Consider the following 24,722-nt stretch of genomic DNA (forward strand, 5'->3'; position numbering starts at 1 on the left):
TGACTGACAGGTTAGCGAATGGAGAGTTTGAAAGACTGACAGCTGTAATTTTTCATTGAGTATTTCAAAATATCAAAAGAATATTTTATTAAATTACCACCAAAGTCTTAATTTTAATGCAGTATGTGGTTTTTGTTTTATTCCTATTTTTTTCTTTGTCAAAGTTTGCGGATGACGTCGCGGATCACGCTGTGAGATTTGCTGAGCGGTGACATTTTTAGAGGTAAATTGTCATATTTCAATGTGTCTTTTGTATTTTGGTACCAAATAATCAATCTTTTTTTCTTTCCAGTACGGTTGAACTAGATAACTAGCCCATGATCTAGTCTATAGTTATAGTTATAATAAAATTTTAAACTTGTAAAAAGATACACATACCTGTCTTGCAAAGCGTGGTTCTCATGGCTGGGTAAATTCTGATAGAATCCATCGTGGGCTAGATTGTGACTGCTCCTTGACTTGCCGGCCCACGCGTGGGCTTGCGAGCTGGCGGCCACGTTGCCCACGCTGCCCACTGCTGGGCCCACGGTCGCCGCGGACGGAGTTGGGCTTAGGGTCGCACTAGGTAAAAAAAAAAATAATAAATTTTTTAATCACTTGTACCAAATGAGGTATAAATCTGGTAAATATATAAAAGAGAATATTGATGTATTGACTGACTGGCGTGCAACTAGGAAAACGCCCAGATGAGAGAGAGATATGCTGTATTGCAGTTTGTTGCTGTTCTGCACTGACGCTTTGGAAGCGGCAATAAACTTAGTTTTAAGTCATTTATTTGACGTCAACAAATGTTGTGAAAACAAAAATATGACAATTATTAGGTGAAGTTTGAAAATAACTTGAAAAAAATTGCAATAGATGATTTGACTGAAAACATATCATACACAGCTTTAATCGGTGTTGAGATTTGAAATATTACTTATGTGGTCTTGGTGTGCACTAAGAGAATAATTCCCGAAATTTTACGTTCCTGTGGGAACGGAATTTAAGAGATAGATAGATAAAACACTTTATTGCACCATAAGAGTTAAACATCAAATGATGGAACAAAGGCGGACTTATCGCTAATTCAATGTCTTCCAACTTTTAGCGGAAGGAAAGAAACCAAACATAGGATTGTTAAGAGATTATTTGTTTAAGGCGGTCGAAGTTGCAATTCAATGGAAGAGATTCCAACGTGGTCTCTACATCTTCTAGGAGGTCATCCGCTTTACCGGGCCTGATTCAGTTGCCACTGAGAATTTTTTAATTACTACGTTAAAAAGTTTTTTTTATCTCTGAGTGATGGTGAATTCCATCATCATCTCGGCGGCCAGTCTGGAGGGGAGGTCTCGCTCCGAAGCTGTCTGTCTGTATGTCTGCCTGTACATACACACCTGTTGAGATGGTGGTGCGGCACCTGGGCCACGTGGTGCAGGGCGGGGGTGCTCTTGCTGGGCTTCACGGGCTCGGCGGCCAGTCTGGAGGGGAGGTCTCGCTCCGAAGCTGTCTGTCTGTATGTCTGCCTGTACATACACACCTGTTGAGATGGTGGTGCGGCACCTGGGCCACGTGGTGCAGGGCGGGGGTGCTCTTGCTGGGCTTCACGGGCTCGGCGGCCAGTCTGGAGGGGAGGTCTCGCTCCGAAGCTGTCTGTCTGTATGTCTGCCTGTACATACACACCTGTTGAGATGGTGATGCGGCACCTGGGCCACGTGGTGCAGGGCGGGGGTGCTCTTGCTGGGCTTCACGGGCTCGGCGGCCAGTCTGGAGGGGAGGTCTCGCTCCGAAGCTGTCTGCCTGTATGTCTGCCTGTACATACACACCTGTTGAGATGGTGGTGCGGCACCTGGGCCACGTGGTGCAGGGCGGGGGTGCTCTTGCTGGGCTTCACGGGCTCGGCGGCCAGTCTGGAGGGGAGGTCTCGCTCCGAAGCCCTGCGCAGGGCTCCCGAGGGCGTGCCGGGACCGGCAGCGGCTCCGGGGGCTGCGAATACCGGGTATATGTTACTTAACGATATATAGAGAGCTATCAAGTTTGATTAAGAATTGAAACGATATTGACAAGGCATGACGATGTTTCCAATGTTAAGTTTCTCCGTTTGATAACTAGAAATTTTAAAATAAGTGTCACACTCAAGGGTAACTTATCAAGGGTACAATAGTTTGAATATACAATCCAATTATGCGTTCATCATTGGTTGAAATGTGATGCTTAAATTTTAACTTATTTCTATAATCTAATTTTAAAATAAGCAATATCGTGACGCAAAATTAATATAAACTATTTTACAAAATAACAGTTCTCTATGTGTAGACAATGATGTAATTGCAAAAACGTGATTTGAATCTTAATACAACCAAGGCACGAATTAAATTAATATAACATTCCTTTTACAAAAAAGAAGGTTTAATACACCTAAGGCACGAATTAAAAATCATAATTACAAAAACAAAAAAGGTGAGCTGAAAATAAAGACGAGAAATATCCGGAGTAATTTAAAAATAAAAAAACTTATGATGCAATACACTAATTAAAGAAAATAATAAACGTTGATGTGCTTCTAAAAAAAAAAAATAATGTCGACGAGTCATTCGAGTGGCGATCGTGCGTATAACTAACACACACCTATATCATGCGTGACGGAGGACTGGCTTACTGTAGCGGGGCAGGCTCGGGCAGCTGTGGTGGAGGCTCCCCGCTGCGCATGCGCGCCGGCCGCGGGAACTACCGCTGCTCACGTTAGGACAACTCTGCACCACAGTAGAGTACGACTCCCTCCGAGAACCACTAACGTCTAACAGCGAGTAACCGTCGCTAGGTGGCGCTAGGATCCGTGATCTGACTCGTTCACCGCTCTCGTTCGAATGACTCGACCTTTGATCCGAGTTGAAACTCGACTGCGTTGATTTCAATCGGATATTGTCTAACGTAATGATTTTCGGTTTTTTGTCAACGATCTCGTTGAATATAAAGCCGTTGGTGACGCAACTATCAGCATGTTCTTCCGACGGTAAGTTTGGAAGTTCAAATTCATTGCCTTGAGCGAGCGTATCCTCGCTTCCTCGAGAACCGTATTTGGACCAATCTTCCAACTGTATCAAAATACTTTTAACTTCTTCATCAGACATTTTCCCACATCTAGCTTCGCTCGTATCAGTTTTGTTACTCTCGTACTGTATATCAGCTAAACTAGTACTGTGTACGTTGTCTAATACTTTGAAAGACTTTTCGTTGCGGACGCTAAGGTTGGGACTAGATTGGCAGTTGCGCTTGTAGTTCATAACACTGTAACTGAGATTGATTGCGTTGAAATGTTTCGCTAAAGCTTTCACTTTGCCGTAGGAAGGTCTGTATTCGTCAGGAGATTTCCAAGACTTTCTATCAACACTGTCCAATATTTGTTTCCCACCCGACTCTAAAGGTGTTTGAGCTAAAGATTTTTGTACGGGAAATTTCTTATTGGTATTTTCGTCAACAGATTCCGACGTAGAACATGTCGCGCCTTCCGTGTCTTCAGATTTACTGGAGAAGGATTGCGACATACTGAACAAAGTCCTTTTAAGTCTGTATTGGATCCCATCTATTCTTTTAGTTTCCCTAGGTAAGTTGATGTTCAAATCTAGTTTACGCGGAGCGGGCACCGGTAAAACTTTCGGCTCGACATCAATCGGAGAGCAAGGAGTTTGGCAGACAGCATCAGCCGTCTCTTTCTTCTTCTCGTCAGGTTTATCGAGAGACAAGGATGGCAATATCCTGCGTATTTTGGGCGTGGCTACTTTATCGCAAGGGCCTTCGTTTTCGAATATAACGGGCTCGCAGTTCGGTTCGTCTATGTACGGGATAGATTGAGCCTCTGGTTGTGGCGTTCGGCAGCACTCGCAAGCGCTGACACATTCATCGACCCCAGTGCACCTTCCTCTATAAAACTCGTTATCTCTTCGTATATTGAACAAATCTAATGTGAGTTTCGTGTCAATTGGCTTCATTTGAGGTGGCAGACATATGACCTCGTTCTCACTGGATTCGTAAGCTGGTCCTTCGGAGCAGTTAACACAATGTTCGTTGTAGCTCTTTGGAGGTTCTGGGTAATTGGCTGGTGGTTCTGGCACTCTGGGCGGTATTTCTTCTTGCGGCACGTGACTGTCGTAGGTGGTGTCACTGCTGGGATGCTGCTCATCGAAGTCTTCACACGTGAAGGTGAACACTGGTATAGGTCTTGGCGGAGGCCCGCACTTCAGTTCTAGGGGGCATCCCGGCGTTTCTGGGGACAGGTCGTCTTGTAGCTGATTGTTTTCCCGGTCTAGAGTTATGATGAGGCGGGGTATGGAGCCGTGGTAGTGGGGGTGGAAGTCTTCGCTTTCGTCTGTGCTAGATTCGGTGGATTCGTCCCTGAGAAGTTGGCAGCGGTTGTGGCACGGCCGACGACCGTAGCCTGCAATAGGTTTCGTTTTAATCCGCCGTTTAGGCATTACAACGGAGTAAACTAACACACAACAGAGACGCTGCAAAATAATAGGAAAGGCGGAACTAAAACACATTGACAGTACGGACGCAAATAAAAATATAAGACTTTATTTTTTCGTTTGAAATGAACTTATCGCTACTACATAGATTTGAAAATACTTACGATAACAGAAAATACATAACATGCATTATAAGAGTATTTAACAAACCATGAAGATGAAATATCACAAGGAACATTTTGGCGTTTTGATAGCCTCAAAATTGTAGTCACATTGTTAAGTGACAGACGTAAAACAGTGTTCATTTCTGTGTCAAAAAAAAAACAATAAAAAGCGCGATAAAAGTACACAAACCTATCCTTTTTACACTTCAAGGAGAGTAACCAAATCTCTTCCTAACATACATATACATACTAAACAAAAACAATAAGAAGCCATTGTAATAGAGAACACTGTATATTTGCCTGCTGTGGCGAGCTCAGTGAGCGGCGAGGTCGGCCTGAGCATGGCGGGGTGCGTGTTCGTGTACGTGCCCGAGTTGCGCCGCGCTCTGTGCTCGTACTCTATCTCCAGCTCTGTCGTACAACATGCCTCGGTAACATATATCCCTTGCGGGGTGGACAGAGCTTACAGTTTTAAAAAGATGATGGAATTGAGATTCAAATAGTTACAATGTCGTTCACGTTTAACGTTTTGTAAACAACAGCGATAACGTTAACAAATTACCAGTAACAGTATTGATAACATATTTACATCATCCCCGGACAGGTATCGGGGGGTTAATTTGTCAGCACGATCCAAGAGTGGGTTGATAGTCTTATTACGTAGACATCTCATATTATGTGTTTAGTCCCACGTTTTTACCTTTCACTACCCAAAAGTTGGCTGGAAGAGATTGCTTAGCGTTAAGTCCGCGTTCGCTCAACATATTCTCTTAATGTAGGTAATATTTTATGGGCATTGTATTGTATGTGATTAGGTTTTTGCGCACGCCGACTATTTCCATCAAATCAGTTACAATGTATCAGAGACTTTTACATAACCAACACGTCGTTTCGTCAACAAACTCACCTTGTTTCTGATCGTAGGCGGGCTGGTGTAACAGCGTGGCGAGGCCGTGGAGCACGGCGCCTTGTTTAGCGATCTCCAAAGTCACCGTGGGGCCCGTGCGAACTAGGTACTCGGCGGCCTGCATTGACAAATAATTGCTAAAATTTGCACACTTATATATAAAATTCTCTTGTCACAATGTTCATTCCCGTTTTCGTGAAATTTTGTGAGCAAATTGAGTAGGTCTGAGAATCGGCCAACATCAATTTTTCTGACCCCTTAGTGATAAGGGTTGTCCACAATTAATATTATTATTTTTTAACTAGAAATTACTTATAATTATTTAAATGGAAAAACAACGTTTGCCGAGTCAGCGAGTAATTTATAATAAGGATATTATAAATTACTCGAGGGATTGAAACATCTGATTGTCGTGAGGGTGTTAAGCTATGGCCAGATATAAAAAAATCGAGTTTTTTCTTCGTTTGAGTAAGTTCGACCAGAAATATAACTGACCTATTAATGACCTGAGACTGCTATTTCTGCGTTTCATATGGCAACACAACAAGACATATGATTTGAAAAAATAAACACCAATATGTTATGTCATATTAAGTATTATAGTAATATGATTCGAAAATAGAGCACGGTTGTCAAATATAAACAAACTTGTTTTAGAAGATGTAGAGCCATAAACAATTCGCTCTTTACATTTCTTGATGATTTGATTCAAATGACAGTACAGATATAACAGGACAGGACAGATATAACTATGATGGAAGAGGGACAAAGATAAAACATGCATTCATACGAATCCAATATAAATATCGTTTATTCAGTATGAGTCTACAGAATTTTGTTGTGGTGGGACTCATTAAAGGTTGAGTCAAGCTTCTTCCGATTGTTAGTTACATTATTTTCATACCGTAAACGACAAATGAAACCAATTTTGATGTCAAATCTAAACTAATACAAAATATTTTTAGCAGGAAACAATCATTTGACAGTCATCATCAACAGTCAGACAGATTGTCATTCATCATAAAATTAAATATAATCCCCCAATACGGCCAGGTATGCTATAAATCTGGTCAAGTTATACCCATATTTCGTTATTTTTTTCAAATAAATGATGTGTTCACCTTCTCCTGCGTGATTCCCCGGAGCGACTGTCCGTCGACGGACAGCAGTTGGTCCCCGGCCGCGAGCCGCCCGTCCAGGGCGGCGGCGCCCCCCGGCACCACGGACTTTATGTAGATGCCCAGCTTACTTTGACCCGCGCCCTGGGTGAAAACATCGGTTAAATTAGAAAGTTCTCTTTTACCATTGTGGTATACATTTTATGTCTCCTTCTGGTTTATGTGTATTTTCATTTGTTACATGATACAACTGTCGTTATTTTATTTAACGAGATTTGTGACATTAATCGATTTTCATCTTTTCATTCTTCATTAATGATTTTTCGATCGCCATTTTCAGAGTATATAATTTTCTTACATGCAATAAATGTTGATCTTCATCATACACAAATAAATGAGTTATCGATATGGTTAAAGATCATTGGTATTTTAGGTATGTCTTTGTGGCATTTGATAGATTAGGATGATAATAGTGTAAATAGGTTTTGTTTCAAATATGGTAATTTCTTTTGACATTACTAATTTAAACCTAAAAATTTTCAATTCAATTCAACAAAAAATTTATTATACAATACGATCATTAACTATTTACAAATCCAATTTAATTCAAAAAAGAAACAGTTCAAACGACGCAAAACAACAAGACTGAGCCGTGCTGACCTTAGCGGCAACGATGCTCAGCCCCATCCCGTTGGAGTTCTTGTGCAGCTGGATGACCTGCAGCGTGCAGTCGGGCGGGCGGCGCGGCGCCCCGTAGCCCGCCAGGTACACGGTCCAGGCGCCGGCCGCCAGCGGCTGCAGCGCCAGCCGGCACAGCCCGCCGCGCTGCAGCGGCGCCACGAACTCCGCCAGCCCGGGCGGCACGCCGCGCACCACCTCCGCGCTGAACCCGTCGCCCGGCACCAGCAGCGCCGCGCCCAGCCGCGGGCTCTCCTCCAGGCTGATCTGGACGGGTTGGGGGTTAATAGGACCACTCCGTCTCGTGCCCGAGGATGTCGTAATAGGCATATACACTTGGGATTCTTCTTTTAGGCCATGGGCTAGCAACCTGTTACTATTTGAATCTCAATTCTACCTTTTTTACTTTTAATCAGGGTCATTCAGGTTGCTACTCATCGCCTACAAGAGGAATCCTAAGTTTATAAGACTATTACGACATCCACGGGCACGAGACAGAGTGGTCATACAGATCTAAACAGACATTTAAGAGATTTTGTAAGAATTCAAGAAAAAAATCTTATCATGATTAGAATCGTTTACCCGAAAGGTTGGTCAAGCCTTGGATGACAAAAAGATAAATAGCTTCTAAACACTTACATCTCTAGAGATGGCCCGGCACAGTTCATCGGCCAACTTCCTCGCGTGCGCCACCCCGGCCTCCACCACCTCAGGCGAAGCCAGGGGCGACAGCAGGGCGTACACCTGCAGCGAGTTCAGCTTGAAGCACGAGGACAGGGCGGCTCGCACCTCGGCCGGGGTGCGGTACGTGCCTTGGATTAGACGAGCTGGACGAAAACAAAACATGGTCTTAGTTAACTGGATACAAAATCATACATACATACATTCATAAATGACGCCTCTTTCCCGGAGTGGGTAGGCAGAGACCCCATATTTCCATTAGCCACGATCCCTGCATACTTCTTTCGCTTCATCTACATTCATAACTCACTTCATGCAAGCTCGTCGGATTCGGGTACTCTTGACCTGATCTTTTGATAGAACGTCTCCGATAAAATCATACAAACAAGAAACTCCCTCACCGGCCTGGTGCGTCCTGGCCAGGTGGCAGTCGGCCGCCAGCTCGAGCCCCTGGCGCTCGGCCCAGGCCGCCAGCAGCGCCTCCCTCACCAGCTACAGACAGGAGAGTGTCACTCACCGGCCTGGTGCGTCCTGGCCAGGTGGCAGTCGGCCGCCAGCTCGAGCCCCTGGCGCTCGGCCCAGGCCGCCAGCAGCGCCTCCCTCACCAGCTACAGACAGGAGAGTGTCACTCACCGGCCTGGTGCGTCCTGGCCAGGTGGCAGTCGGCCGCCAGCTCGAGCCCCTGGCGCTCGGCCCAGGCCGCCAGCAGCGCCTCCCTCACCAGCTACAGACAGGAGAGTGTCACTCACCGGCCTGGTGCGTCCTGGCCAGGTGGCAGTCGGCCGCCAGCTCGAGCCCCTGGCGCTCGGCCCAGGCCGCCAGCAGCGCCTCCCTCACCAGCTACAGACAGGAGAGTGTCACTCACCGGCCTGGTGCGTCCTGGCCAGGTGGCAGTCGGCCGCCAGCTCGAGCCCCTGGCGCTCGGCCCAGGCCGCCAGCAGCGCCTCCCTCACCAGCTACAGACAGGAGAGTGTCACTCACCGGCCTGGTGCGTCCTGGCCAGGTGGCAGTCGGCCGCCAGCTCGAGCCCCTGGCGCTCGGCCCAGGCCGCCAGCAGCGCCTCCCTCACCAGCTACAGACAGGAGAGTGTCACTCACCGGCCTGGTGCGTCCTGGCCAGGTGGCAGTCGGCCGCCAGCTCGAGCCCCTGGCGCTCGGCCCAGGCCGCCAGCAGCGCCTCCCTCACCAGCTACAGACAGGAGAGTGTCACTCACCGGCCTGGTGCGTCCTGGCCAGGTGGCAGTCGGCCGCCAGCTCGAGCCCCTGGCGCTCGGCCCAGGCCGCCAGCAGCGCCAGCCGCGCCGCCAGTGCCGCGCCCCAGCGGGCGCTTACTGTTGTCGGATCCCTCACCAGCTGAAAACAGACAAGTCACATCAATTATTGACCATTAATGCAGAAAAAAAACAGACTGAGTGTGACGTTAAGGTACCTGACCTTTACATCAAGTGATGAAAGGTAATTTAATAATCCATATACAGGGACTAGTTTAACAATGTTTAAAAGGGCGTGAGTTGTTTAGCTATAAAGAGGAACTCCAGCAAATAGCAACCAGAGATAGCGAGCTACTAACTTGGTGAGCGCCGCAGCAGTTCAGAGTACAAGGCGCGTGCGCGCGCGCATAAATAGGGCTCCCCGGCTGGGCTATTCGCAGCCCGGAAGCAGATGAGACTGATAGTGGGAATAATGTGACTGCCGGCCACCATTACGACATAGATTATCTCAAGAAATGGCAAGTCTTCTGTCACTTACACATGCGTAGAACGCCATTTCGATGCTTCACTTTTTTTTAAGCCGCAGTCGTCCGGTTTTTTTCTTACGTCTATGTTTTTAACTTCAAATGTAGGGAATGATGTTGACGACTTATTATTATATCGCTTTAAATCTATCTTTTGACAATAATGTAAAAACTGTATTTTTGCTATTTAGATAGATAGATAGATAGATAAAACTCTTTATTGCACCATAAGAGTAAAACATACAAAACAACACAAAGCAGATATAGAGTTTAGCAGCTATTTAGTAATAATTTTAACGACTACTTTTTTAGTAGCGTATTCAAATGCAACACATTGTTTTTACGAGTAAATCGAATTGTAATACAGAATCTACTTGAACGCCACGAAGATATGTTCTACCTCTGTTTACATATTCGGCTTACTTACGGAACAGTAAAACGGTTTTTTTTATAATAACATCACATTGGCGCCCAACGTGGGGCCACTGTGACCTTCAGATAAAACAAGTCAGAGAGACGAAAGATAAAGTCAACGAGTTTCATCGTCATATTAAAACCTGTATATATTATACCTTGTTGAAGCAGACAGCGTTGATGTAATGGAACAGATGGGAGAACAGCTGTATGGTGAGCGCTGCGTTGACTCGGCACCGCCTGAGCAATACCATGGCGGACGCCAACACTTGCACCGTGGGGCCGGTGGCTTCGTTCGCGTCAGCTACAGCCGGGTTGGTGAGGGTGGACAGAGCACGCGATAGCTCTTCTTGGAAGCACGTTACTAGGTTGCTGTTGGAATGAAAAGGTGAAGTTGTTAATATATATACATCCTACTACTATTATAAAGGCGAAAGTTTGTATGGATGTTTGTTACTCTTTCACGCAAAAACTACTGAACCGATTACCATGAAATTTGGTATGTAGGTAGCTGAAGACCCAGAATAACACATAGGCTACTTTTTATCCCAGAGTTCCCGCGGGATTGATAGGGTTTCCATGCGGACGAAGTCGCGGGCGGCCTCTAGTACATATATATAATTACGTCTATAACAGCTGAACGTGGCCTACCAGTCTTTTTAAGACTGTTGGCTCTGTCTACCCCGCAAGGGATATAGACGTGATACATACATATAATTACACCTATATCCCTTGCGGGAATGAAGACTTGATGAGACTGAAAGGCCACAGTGAGCTGTAGTAGCTGTGGCTCAAGATAGAATTGACATTCTAATAGTGACAGGTTGCTAGCCCATCAAGAGGAATCCCAAGTTTATTACCATTTTCTCTAGTCGCCTTTAACGACATTCGTGGGAGAGATATGGAGTGGTCCTATTCTTAAGTGTCGGGAACCACACGGCACATTTGAAACTTGAAGAAGATGAGGCAGAAAGTTTTCTTTATAAACGGCTATTCAGTTTTCAATTCGTGAATAATCAACTTTCGTAATACTTAGTAAATACAAAAAATTTAACTTATTAACGCACATGGTCGATTTGTGTTTAATATCTGCAAATTCATCGTAATATATAAGCAACAATATACCAAACAAAATATGTCAAACATAAATAAATAATGCCTTTTTCCCGGAGGGGTACGCAGAGAATACATCTTTCCACTTGCCACGATCTCTGCATACTACTTTCGCTTCATCCACATTCATAACTCTCTTTAAACAAGCTCGGTGGATTTTAAATATTTTAATGTTTAAAGAAATTTCATTTAAAAGAATCAATAATATCTTGATGATTGATGTCAATTTGATTACACACAATATTGTTACAGACAGATCTAATGCTTAGACCAAAGCGGTTTTTACATTTCAGAAATTTGTTAACATAAATAGATACTCAAGAAATTTGATGCTGACAATATGGATCTATAATATATTGCTTCATAAAACCTAAATAAGAGATGAGTTACATACCTAAATGCGTTCTGCACAGTGGTTGGCAGTAAATCCTGCGCCTGAGTGGAAAAGGACGAGATGTGTCTGTCGCATTTGAGAAAGTGTAACAATTCACTCGCGTTCGCCATCCAGAACGCTTGCGCAGCTGAGTCGGAGCATCGCTCCTGGAATAAAGGAATAATTGTTAATACATACATATGGTCACGTCTATATCCCTTGTGGGGTAGACAGAGCCAACAGTCTTGAAAAGACTGATAGGCCACGCTCAGCTATTTGGCTTAATGATAGAATTGAGATTCAAATAGTGACAGGTTGCTAGCCCATTCGCCTAAGAAAAGAATTCCAAGTTTGTAAGCCTATCCCTTAGTCGCCTTTTACGACATCCATGGGAAAGAGATGGAGTGGTCCTATTCTTTTTTGTACCGGGATTGTTAATTAATTAATTAATTTCTTTTGAAATAAGTAGCACATTTGTATTAGAATTACTGTAATAAATGCTCCTGTATATAATTTGGTGTACATAAATAAATTAATAAATAAAGGAGTTCATTATTTATTATTAACTTAAAACCGATGCTCTTACGGTGAGCCGTGTATATTCGTTCGTATCATCAATTCTTTATGACCCTTTCTCTGACCAACCGGTGCTGTAACGTTGTGCCGTGTATATTCGTTCGTATCATCAATTCTCTATGACCCTTTCTCTGACCAACCGATGCTGTAACGTTGTGCCGTGTATATTCGTTCGTATCATCAATTCTCTACGACCCTTTCTCTGACCAACCGGTGCTGTAACGTTGTGCCGTGTATATTCGTTCGTTTCATCAATTCTCTATGACTCTTTCTCTGACCAACCGGTGCTGTTACGTTGTGCCGTGTATATTCGTTCGTATCATCAATTCTCTATGACCATTTCTCTGACCAACCGCTTCTCTTACGGTGAGCCGTGTATATTCGTTCGTATCATCAATTCTCTATGACCCTTTCTCTGACCAACCGGTGCTGTAACGGTGAGCTGTGTATATTCATGGAACTATCAATACCTGGACCGTAGTGTGTATCAGCGTGGCGATGTGATGGAGTAACGCAGTCAATTTGTGCGCTCGCTCGGTAGGCGTCAACTCGGGTCGGTAATGCGTTGAGGCTCGATATCTGAAAGTATATAATTTATATATATACATACTATACTAGCTGTCCCGGCAAAATGGCCGGTATGAAAAATAGATGTTGGCCGATTCTCAGACCTACTCAATATGCTCACAAAATTTCATGAGAATCAGTCAAATCGTTTTTGAGGAGTACGGGAACGAACATTGTGACACGAGAATTTTATATATCAGATAATCACGTCTTTACCCCTTGCGGGGTAGACAGAGCCGGTAGTCTTAAAAGACTGATAAGCCACGTCCAGCTGCTTGGCTTAGTTGAACTGACATTCAAATAGTGAGTGGTTGCTAGCCCATAACCTAAAGGAAGAATCACAAGTTTACAAGCCTAGTAATCCTTAGTCGTATTTTACGACATCCGTGGGAAAAAGACGGATAGGCCCTATTCTTTTTTCTATTGGTGCTGGGAACCACACAACACAGGCTTAGATGTTTTATTACATAGGTAAGTCCCCTGCAAAAGTACCTAGTAGGTCAGATGGGATTCTCTTAAGTTTGAAAACCTGAATTACTCGTTCCAGGTTTTGGAAACTCGCGTCTTAACATTAAATTACCTGGCGCACAAGTACAGTGTGTAGACTGGTGCTAGTTTGAATGCCGGCGCATGCGGGTCCAGTCGAGTTATGACGTGCGCCAAGAACTGGGCTTGACCGGCCTCGGGGAACTCGAGGACGGCGGGCAAGATGGCCTCGGCCCCGGGGCGAGCTGATGAGATGCTGTTTGCGCCCATCCTGGTATTATGGATTTTAGTTAATTGAAATAAGTTTGAAATTATTAATTATGTTCCTTTTTTCATAATAATTAATGACATCGCATGTTGTAAATCTCTAAAATGTATTTAATTTTTTTTTATTTGGGATTTGCCATTTTTTGTGTATTTGTCACAAGATTGCCAAAATATTGGAATGATTCAACTGACAGAAACACTATATATTTTACATAGAAAACATCTCTGTGCTTGTAACTTACGACATAAACACAATTTATCTAAAATATAATTTAATTAAAAAAAAGAAAAAAAAAACTAAAACAGATTAAACGGAAAAGAGATGATATAGATTTATCAAACCCACTAACCCCCTGCATGGCGACACGTTACTATTTAAATCGATACCTGTTATCGTGACCAGATCCACCGCTCTTCGCGCTGCATATACTCTTCGTCTCCACATTGCCCTCCAGATCGAACGTGGTCTCGTAGTTGTCCTTGTACTGCGAGCCGGTCCTGTTGTTCACCAGCTCCTGTTCGCTATACATCGACTGCTCGTCGCGGTAATCCTCTTTCGTGTCGTTCAGATGCTGCGACATCATCAGCGATTCGTTGTCCAGTTTCAACGTGTTGTTGTTATACGGCGCGTCGTTCTGATTGTAGTAGGCATCGTGCGATACAGGACTCATGGTTCTGTTGTAGTCTGTGTCGTTGGTCGTGTTGGCGTTCGAGTCGACGAGGTCGGGCTGGTGTGACGTCATAGAGTTGGGAGACATGGCGCCGCTCTCGCCGGTCGGCGATCTAAACGAGGGGACGTACACAAGCGGACGTGATGAGCCAGTGTGAGAAACATGCAAAAGTATACGAACAAAATCGAAACGTGATTAGTGAAGCGACAGTGGTCGGTCACATAAAGAACATAAAGAGAAAAAACAAAAAGAAAATAGTGTGTGAATGGTAACACTGAGTTACTGTATCGAATGGGGCGGGCACTACGACGACATTTAAAGTTGCTACTATGCGGGCGTGAGGACGTGACATTTGAACTTAGGTTGATTATTAATTTCTTTTTTTAAATTCGGTGAATTCTAATATTGAAAATATTTAACAGTTTCCCTGTAAAAGTATTAAAGAACGTGCTATAAAGAAAACAAGTGATTCCATGTGGATCTGTACTGCACCACATAAAAATGGACAAACTAAAAACTAATTAGGCAAAAAAGTGTAGCTAATGAACCGAACTAATTTAACTCATATAAAAAAAAAAATACGATGGTGAACGTCCGAAGATCAAATGTCACATAAACTTTGCACGCATAGATATATAATTATATATCATCTGGTACCTGTCATAAATGGATCCTGATCCGAAATGCTGTGACTGCGACAGGTTCCTGTTGAGAAGCGTCTCCTGCGCAGGATCTACGAAGCGGAATGTTGATACCCGTCCGAATTTCACCAGGCAGCCGTGCTGGAACAAACACATAGGTATGTACTTATATTAAGGAATATTTCAGTCAAATTTTCTTATCATACTTATAATAATGTAATTGCAGTGGGAATGCCTAAACAAGTGTTCAGGGACCGTGATAAATGAAAAAAAACGTTGTGCCTAGCCCGCTGGAAAAAATATATATTTTTTAATATACTTTAACAAATACTAGTAACTAGTGGAAAATCACAAAATATTACATATACAAAAAAATTATGCCCCTTTCCCGGAATAGTTTATGTTCCCGTGCAAATCCTAAAATCATATCAAAATTTAAATGAAACCCATTATTTTCAGTAGATACGATAAAATAAATAATAAATAAATATATACTGGACAAATTAAACAGATTGAGTTAGCCTCGAAGTAAGTTCGAGACTTGTGTTACGAGATACTAACTCAACGATAATATATTTTATAATAAATACTTATATAGATAAACATCCAAGACCCATGCCAATCGGAAAATCGAAGTTGGTTGTTCTTTTCTTATCATGCCCTGGCCGGGATTCGAATCCGGGACCTCCGGTGTCACAGACAAGCGTACTGCCGCTGCGCCACAGAGGCCGTCAAGATGGAGTAGATATTGTCAGTCAGCTTTCCCCTCTTATATTTTACACAAGTCATTTATCGGAGCAATAAATATTCCCGTTAAAAGGTAAACACAAAAACCGTGTAACAAATAGGCAATCGGGCCGGTTCATTACCGGTCCCTCATCACGGTTGCGGGCGAATTGGCGAAGCCTGAGTGATTGGTGCCGGCCGATCCCGGGTAAGGCTGGATGCACACTAACAGCCTATAACCACAGCTTTCTAATTTAGGTGGTGTATTGGTTTCTTTTGAATACAAAGTTACGGTAAAAAGATAACCATATATACATTGAGAAACACTATATTTAGTGAAATAGTAGTCATTTGAGTCGCAGGAAACAAATGTTTACACTATGCGATTATCTAGTACTTATTTATTTATTTAAAAGTTTATTGCACAAAAAATAATGTACAAAAGGCGGATTTAAGTGTAATTTAATTGATTTAATATTGAAATGTATAGTCACTGACTGAATTTATTATAATTAACCTATGTAATTTTCATGTACGATTGTTAGAGAAAATAAAAGATTTTTACTTTTACTTACTTACTGACTACTGTTAAAAACTTGCCAGATCACACAAAAATATAACTTATTTACATGCTGTCTTAGTGACCAAGTTTTGGGTTTAATCGAACCTAGGATCGCCTACGTGATAGGCAAGACGCTTAACACTTTACAAACAGTTGGGCGAGTGCGGCGCCAAAATATCCTACCCAACTTATACGGAAAAAGAAATTAGGTAAAAATATATATAATACATATAATCACGTCTATATACCTTGTGGGGTAATCCGACCCAACAGTCTTGGAAAGACTGATACGCCACGTTCAGCTGTTTGACTCAATGATAAAAGTTTATAAGTCTATCCCTTAGTCGCCTTTTACGACATCCATGGTAGCGAGATAGAGTGGTCCTATTCAAAATGTTTTATCGGTGCCGGGAACCACACTACACATAAAAAATCTAAAGGGCGAAAATTAAAAGAATTTTGAGCCCCTATATGCAATGTGCATCTACGAGTATATATTTATTTCAAATTGCATCTGTCCTGTAACATGCCTTATCCTCCGATTTTGTAAGTGTGCACAGCGCACGAACTTTCACCTTCAGCTTGTTTACTGAACAACATTAGCCTGTTATCTCGCCTACTTCAAGTCTCGCATTTAACGTGTATTTCGTGAGTGCTTATCCCTGTTATATGGTATTGTATGACACATCACTTTACACATCATAGCTTTTATGCAAAGACTACCTTATACGCGTATGTTTTAATAGACAAAGGCGGAGTTATATAAACTGAACATACATACATATATAATCCATAAAACCTATCACTATTTGAATATCAATTGTAATCATTAATGCCAGACAGGTGATCGTGGCCTATAAAGCTTTAAAAGACTGTTGGCTCTGTCTACCCCGCAAGGGGTATTATATGTATGTATCATGTTACCATGGGAGGCCTAGACGAACGTATCTTGATCAAATTAAGGACGTCCTGGCAAAGGGTCAGGTCAAGAGTACCCGAAACCGCCGAGCTTGCATGAAGAGAGTTATGAATATGGACGAAGCGAAGGAAGTATGCAGAGATCGTGGCAAGTGGAAACATGTAGTCTCTGCCTACCCCTCCGGAAAAGAGGCGTGATTTTATGTATGTATGTATGTATCATGTTGTCTTAACGTTGTTATACATACGGAGCACTTACGTTTTGTAGTCCCACCTTACCATAATAAATGAAGATTTAATCAGCGATAAAGCGCTTCACGTTTTTAACGTTAGCTTGGAAATTACATTTCGCGTTTCTTATTAAGCTCAGCTTATCTTCAACGTTAACCGTAATGAGTTATTTTTTATTTTTCACATTTAAAGCCTTCAGAAAGACATTTTTCATCTTCGCGTGGACCCTGTAGCACCCACCAACAACGTTTTGTCCGTAGGATTTTAGACGATAAAACATACATACATGAAGTCACGTCTATATCCCTTGCGGGGTAAACAGAGCCAACAGTCTTGCAAAGACTGATAGGCCACGATCAGCTTTTTGGCTTAATGATGGAATTGAGATTCAAATAGTGACAGGTTGCTGGCCCATCGCCAAAAGAAGAATCACATGTTTATAAGTCTATCCCCTAGTCGCACTAGTTTTCAAGACTGTTGACTCTGTCTACCCCGATGACGTGATTATATGTATGTGTTCTTTAACATTAGTTAATCACATAGAAACTGAACCTCATAGAAGAGTTGTGCAAAACTCTGTACTCATAAGTGTATCTATATAAGTATTTATTATAAAATATAGTATCGTTGAGTTAGTATCTCGTAACACAAGTTTCGAACTTACTTCGAGGCTAGCTCAATCAGTGTTATTTATCCCGTATCTATATATTTATTTATATTATTAAGTGTCATATTATTTCCAAAGTTTCCTTTCACCCTCGCAATGAAAATTGTTTCAAGTTCAAATGTAATCCGCGGTATATTTCCCGCGGGTCTCGTGAAGGTAAGGCTGAAGTTGGTTGTTATATGGCGCGACAACGAAATTGTTATATAGGGATGGTAATAAAAACTTCTTGTTCCTTGATTTTTTTTAAGTTGTTGTTTATGGACGGAAACTTGTTTGGTACCTATGTACAGATATTGTTTCAATAAACAAAAAAATAAATACTATTTACGCGGTTCGTACACTTTTATCTCAATTCTATCATTAAGCCAAACAGCTGAACGTGGCTTATCAGTCTTGTCAAGACAGTTGGCTCTGTCTTCCCATCAAGGAATACAGACGTGACTATACGTATGTGTATAAGTTAGAAAATTAGTGAACTAAATTTGACAGAAATATTTCTAAAACCACTACAGAAATTTATTTTATTCAATCGTAAAATCGGGGTCACAGGCTAGTAAAAAAAATATAATATTAGGCGTCCATTTGCATTTCCACATGCTTTAAACAAAAATCTAGTAGATAGAAATATACGCGCAGAGAGAAAATGTGTTAACAGACTATAATATACATGAAGCCTATATAAATCACGACTTTTGCCACATACACGTACATAAAGTTATATAACAGTGTTGAAGAGACTGATAGGCCACGTTCAATTGTTTCGCTTAGTGAAAGAATTGAGATTTATATAGTGACAGGTTGCTAGCCCATATCGCCTAAAAGTATCCCAAGTTTATAAGCCTATAAGGTTACCCTTGACCTGGCGTTGAATAAACATTTATCGAGGAAGGCTTTAAGGCTATACCTATAACATCACGCTGCAACTTTAAGGAGGCAAGAAATAATGGAATATGTGAAAAAAAACGGGGAAAATTGTCCATCCTTGAGGGCTTCAATGATGCCCAAAACAACTATTCCACGCGAACGAAGTCAAGGGCACAGCTAGTTAAGTTTATATAAATTGGTAATTGGACGTTCTAAATTCGATTTAGAAAAACAGTTTATATGAAAAACACAAAATAAAATTGTAAAAATAAATAATTTCGTTACCTATCTATAACTACTTTAATTTGTATCACTTAAAGTGAAGTGTCGGTAAAGTTGTTAGAGCGGGATGCCGTGATAAAGGAATTGCAACTGGGACGGCGTAAATTTAAACCGGCCGGGGAATTAAATATGCATGTGTAACGCACTTGACTCACTTCAATCAAAAGAAAAAAACAATTTTTTTTTTCATTATTATAGGTTACTTCATATCGCTTAATAATTGTCAAAACTTTTGGTTTCACAACATTGGTTGACGTCAAATAAATTACTACCTATCCCGGTTATTATCACTATACGGGTTATAGCTACAACGCGTTATTACGAGTAATTCTCTGTAACAGTGGTCAAAGTTACAATCACCCGGGATTGAAACTGCGTTGTTTTAAATCGGCGAATGTTATTTTAGCAACAATCACGTCCATATCCCTTGCGGGGTGGACAGAGCCAACAGTGTTGAACAGTCGTCAACAGGTCACTTTCAGCTGTTTGGCTTAATGATAGAATTGAGATTCAAATAGCGACAAATTGCTAGCCATTAGAGAAGAAACCCAAGTTTATAAGCCTATCTCTTAATCGCCTTTTACTACATCCATGGGAAAGAAAAGGAGTGTACCTATACTTTTTATATTGGTGCCGGAAACCACACGACAGCCAATTGACCAATAAAAAGGATACTTTGTGCTTCAGCATACTAAGCCGTTAATCCCAGTAAAAAATCTATTTGTTCTGGTGTTACAAGTCATTAAAAAATTCGTGAAGAAGCTTCTCTGTTACGAAAGCTAACATATCGTTGGTTGACATTTAATAAAAATCAAATAAATACATATATATCATAAGAGATTTTATACACCCAAAGGTCGACACTTCAGCGTACATATTTATCATCCATAAATCGCAAACGAAATCCCAGTCATAAACAACACACATGCGTTATATGACGGACATTTCAAACAAAATAAAAAGTTATTGGTCTCCGCCATGTTAATCTCGAGTTTTATAGCTTGATCGTATCGACACGTCAGAACGATCGAAAACGTGACGATTTCTAAGAAGCGTCAATATAAAAATTATGAAGGACGCAAATTATTGAGTATCTCTTTATTTTACATACGTACATATGGTCACGTCTATATTCCTTGTGGGGTATACAGAGCCTCCTTAAAAAGACTGATAGGCCACGCTCAGCTATTTGGTTTAATGATAGAATTGAGATTCAAATAGCGACAGGTTGCTAGTCCATCGCCTAAAAAAAGAATTCCGAGTTTGTAAGCCTATCCCTTAGTCGCCTTTTACGACATTCATGGGAAAGAGATGGAGTGGTCCTATCAGGCTTTTGGACTGACTGTTGGCTTTGTCTACCCCGAAAGGGATAAAGACGTGACTATATGTATGTAGGTATAAGTAAGTAAGCAAGCTTTAAGAGAATATTTCCTAAAATTGACACAAATACCATTTGTGACAATATAATAAAAATTGACTCAGTTGTCTTTTAATGTCTTGACCTTTAAAAATCTTATTATTAGGTAACCTATATAAATAACAGCCATATACGGGATCATATCAAACTAAACATCTCGAAAAATTGAATTTCGCTCTCACAGAAATAATTTTCAGAAAATTCTTTGATGGCAACACAGCAAAAAACTTCGCTGCGTGTTGTTTTTTTAACGTTATTTTTTCAGTAGGTACTAACAAGTTACCAACAATTCTGGTGGACAGTCAACTTTTATTTTACATGTTTGTTAGCAAATTAATAAATGTTTTACATTGGGAAGGAAAAATACAGAGCAGTGATCATTACTTTATTAATTTTTAAGTAATTTAGTTCTTTAGTCGCTTTCAACGATTGCTACAGCAAGCAATGAAGTGTGTCCTTTCTGCTCTGCAGGAAACCGGACTGTCTCATTCGTACTTCAAAGGTAACCTTTATAGTATCTATGGTCTTCTTTTTACTCCTGGAAAAAGTTTCCAGAGAGGTTGTTGTAACCTGTGGGGTAACATGTGAGGTTGTATATGGTTGTGGAGCCTGGGATGCACTTTTAACCCTTAATTGGGTAAGTCAGGTTTTTACTATCTGTGTCGTGAGGATTTAGGACGCTGTATATAATGCATTTTTATCATAATTCAAAATGGAAATATTTTGAGAAGATCTGTAGTAAACATCGCACTTTTAATCCAAAAGATCAAGAAAGTATTGGCGAGACGCGAAAATGACATACATACATACATATGGTCACGTCTATATCGCTTGCGAGGTAGACAGAGCCAATAGTCTTGAAAAGACTGATAGGCCACGTTCAGCTGTTTGGCTTAATGATAGAATTGAGATTCAAATAGGGGCAGGTTGCTAGCCTATCGCCTAAAAAAGAATCCCAAGTTTGTTAGCCTATCCCTTAGTCGCCTTTAACGACATCCATGGGAAAGAGATGGAGTGGTCCTATTCTTTTTTGTATTGGTGCCGGGAACCACACGCTAAAATGATGCGTCTGAAATTATGATTATATTACAGTGGAAACATCCCGCTTCAATGAAGTTTTGCGGAATGCTGATGACCTGCAGCCTGCATTCGATCTCATCACCGTCTTCGGCGGGACGAACCTCAGAAGACCTGGCATCAATTTTAAGTACCTGCAACCGCTGCGAGTGCACGATTCTCCTCCCGTTGACGTAGACATGGGCGTCTGTGTGTAGCGGGGTGACGGAGTAGCCTCCGCCCTCGGCGGGCGCCACCACGCAGTGCCGCGGCTGGATCGAAGGCCCGTACAGTTGGAGGGCTGTCCCGTTGCCTGAACCCACCTGGGAGGGGAGGAAAATTACTATTGAATCTCTACGACGTAACTGAAGGGACCTTGAATGGAAAGTAAACTTCTACATATTAGGCTCCGTGACTTCATGAGAAAAAATGCTATCACATTCACACACACACATTCATATCACAAATTGGATGAAATTTTCTCGAATCCTTTCTGTAAGAAGCTATTCAGTCGCTAGTTACAATATCTAAGCCGTGGAGAGACTGAATTGAATTAACCTTTACGAAATTAGTACCGTGTGGTTCCTTGCATCAATAATATAGAAAAAGAATAGGTCCACTCATCTAGTTCCCATGGTCGTCGTAGAAGGAGACTAAGGGATAGACTTATAAACTTGGGATTCTTCTTTAAGGCGATGGTGGGCTAGCAACCTGTCACTATTTGAATCTCAATTCTGTCATTAAGCCAAACAGCTGAACGTAGCCTATCAGTCTTTCAAGAATGAAGAAATTCTTTGCCAGAATATAGATGTTTACGGTTATAAATGTTTAGTACAATTAGGCCCAAAGTAGTACATTGAACTATTTATCAATTATTACCTCGACAACGTCTGTGATACACCAGATTTTTCAGAGCCTCCCCAAGGTAGTACAATGAGCCCTACATTATTCATTACCTCGACGATATCTGTAATGCGTAGTCGGCGGCCATTCTCCACGGTCGAGCCGTCGGGGGCGACCTCAATGAGAGCTGGGTCGTTCCCTGGTCAGTCCTCGCTCGAAAAGCTAAACCGGCTGTTACAGTGCCTCCCCAAGGTAGTAAAATGAGCCCTCCACTATTCATTACCTCGACGACATCCGTAATGCGTAGTCGGCGGCCATTCTCCACGGTGGAGCCGTCGGGGGCGACCTCAATGAGAGCGGGGTCGTTTCCTGGTCGGTCCTCGCTCGAAAAACTAAACCATCTTTTACAGTGCCTCCCCAAGGTAGTAAAATGAGCCCTCCACTATTCATTACCTCGACGACATCCGTAATGCGTAGTCGTCGGCCATTCTCCACGGTCGAGCCGTCGGGAGCGACCTCAATGAGAGCTGGGTCGTTCCCTGTTCGGTCCTCGCTCGAAAAGCTAAACCAGCTTTTACAGTGCCTCCCCAAGGTAGTACAATGAGCCCTATATCATCATTACCTCGACGACATCTGTAATGCGTAGTCGTCGGCCATTCTCCACGGTCGAGCCGTCGGGGGCGACCTCAATGAGAGCTGGGTCGTTCCCTGGTCGGCCTCCGCTAGACACGCTGGAGCCGGCCTTCTTCTTCCGCCGCCGCGGCTGAGAGTCCGCCGGCCGCCGCCGCACGTGGAACATGATGGAGCCTGGTGGGCAAAAAAAAACTTTAATTGTGAAAGAGGTACACTTTTCATTTCATTTACTCAGACACGCGTAACGCAATGCAATATACTTAAATATATATAATAAGACAGAACTCTTTGCCATGATTTACCAAGGATTACGTATATACAATAGTTCAAGGTGAAGCAAAAACTAAGAAAAAGTTTTCCGTACATCTGTGTCCGTCAGATGTGCCCTCACATGTTTATTTTACGCAGAGTAACGGAAATGGATGAAGACATATTGATACAACCGAAGTAATACTGAACATTACTTGTAAATCAAAAGGTCAATATTTGTTTTAACGTTAACGCATTTCAGACAAGGTAAGTTAAATTTTTTCACTCTACCTCTATGCATGCTTAATAAATACACATATATATGTGCATATAATCACGTCTATATACCTTGCGGAGTAGACAGAGCCAACAGTTTTGAAAATTCTGATAGACCTCGTTCAGCTTACTGATAGAATTGAGATTAAAAGTGACAGGTTGGTAGCCCGTCGCCTAAAAGAAGAATCCCAAGTTAATATATATGTATATCCCCTATGTCGCCTTTTACGACATCCATGGTAAAGAAATGGAGTGGTCCTATTCCTTTTTGCTATTGGTGCCGAGAACCAGACGGCACATATATCTCTTATTATCACCCTTTTTAAAGAGAAACAGAACAGTACCTACATCTAGGTACGCAAACTAGGGGTGCAGTGGAATTGAAAGGTGTTTGTTGGCAAAACACGCCACACCCAACTTTTCCTGCAAACAATGTGGAAACGCGGAGAGCAAATTTGCCGCCAACAAATCGAGTGCCGTTTAGTTTTGTGTTTTATCAATAAATTCAATAAAAACCATTTCTTTAATTTTTATCATAGCAATAGTTTAGACACCGTTCCCACCGCCAACATAGAGATTTTCTCTAAAAGAAAATACTCGCTCTTTTAAACATTAAAACTTTACAATCCTACTAATATTATAAATGCGAGAGTTTGTATGTCAGGATGTCAGTATGGATGTTTGTTACTCTTGCACGCAAAAACTACTGAACCGATTACGATGAAATTTGGTATGTGGGTAGCTGAAGACCCAGAATAACATATAGGCTACTTTTTATCCCAGAGTTCCCGCGGGATTGATAGGATTTCTATGAGGACGAAATCGCAGGCGACCTCTAGTTTAGTTATACATTGATTTGTAACAATTGTGTTGTTTTTTTAAATATAGATCACCCGTTTAGCTTTTTTGTGTGCGTTGCCAATGCGCTACATTGGTCTTAAAAATTCTTCATACATTTGTTACCCACTGCGAGTAATTGCACCTTAATTAAATAAAATTATTGTTATTCATAAACGGAATTATATTAAATTGTGAAGTTTATAATTTTTATGACGCTTAGTATAAAGTAGCCAAAGTAACGCCGAATTCTTTTAACCACAGGCTGAAAATGGAAACGGAATACGTTTAAACAGAGATAAATAAAGCCAACTCAATCACAATGA

The 24,722-nt window shown here is 41.9% G+C and overlaps 1 protein-coding gene across 1 annotated transcript in view; it reads right to left on the minus strand.

Moving 5' to 3' along the window:
* The window catches only part of LOC106130215 (afadin), a 129,146-nt gene that overhangs the window by 17,280 nt on the left and 87,144 nt on the right, over positions 1–24,722 (minus strand). The window contains 19 exon segments of the mRNA XM_060944919.1: positions 379–561; positions 1,806–1,965; positions 5,517–5,634; positions 6,638–6,778; positions 7,295–7,579; positions 7,952–8,139; positions 8,395–8,479; positions 8,482–8,593; positions 8,715–8,825; positions 8,947–9,057; positions 9,179–9,345; positions 10,300–10,513; positions 11,649–11,794; positions 12,674–12,782; positions 13,351–13,527; positions 13,911–14,306; positions 14,852–14,976; positions 21,714–21,881; positions 23,024–23,208. Coding sequence (XP_060800902.1) covers positions 379–561; positions 1,806–1,965; positions 5,517–5,634; positions 6,638–6,778; positions 7,295–7,579; positions 7,952–8,139; positions 8,395–8,479; positions 8,482–8,593; positions 8,715–8,825; positions 8,947–9,057; positions 9,179–9,345; positions 10,300–10,513; positions 11,649–11,794; positions 12,674–12,782; positions 13,351–13,527; positions 13,911–14,306; positions 14,852–14,976; positions 21,714–21,881; positions 23,024–23,208 — 3,181 coding nt within the window.

This window comes from Amyelois transitella, chromosome 7, assembly GCF_032362555.1.
Source record: "Amyelois transitella isolate CPQ chromosome 7, ilAmyTran1.1, whole genome shotgun sequence".
In the NCBI taxonomy this organism is placed as follows: domain Eukaryota; kingdom Metazoa; phylum Arthropoda; class Insecta; order Lepidoptera; family Pyralidae; genus Amyelois; species Amyelois transitella.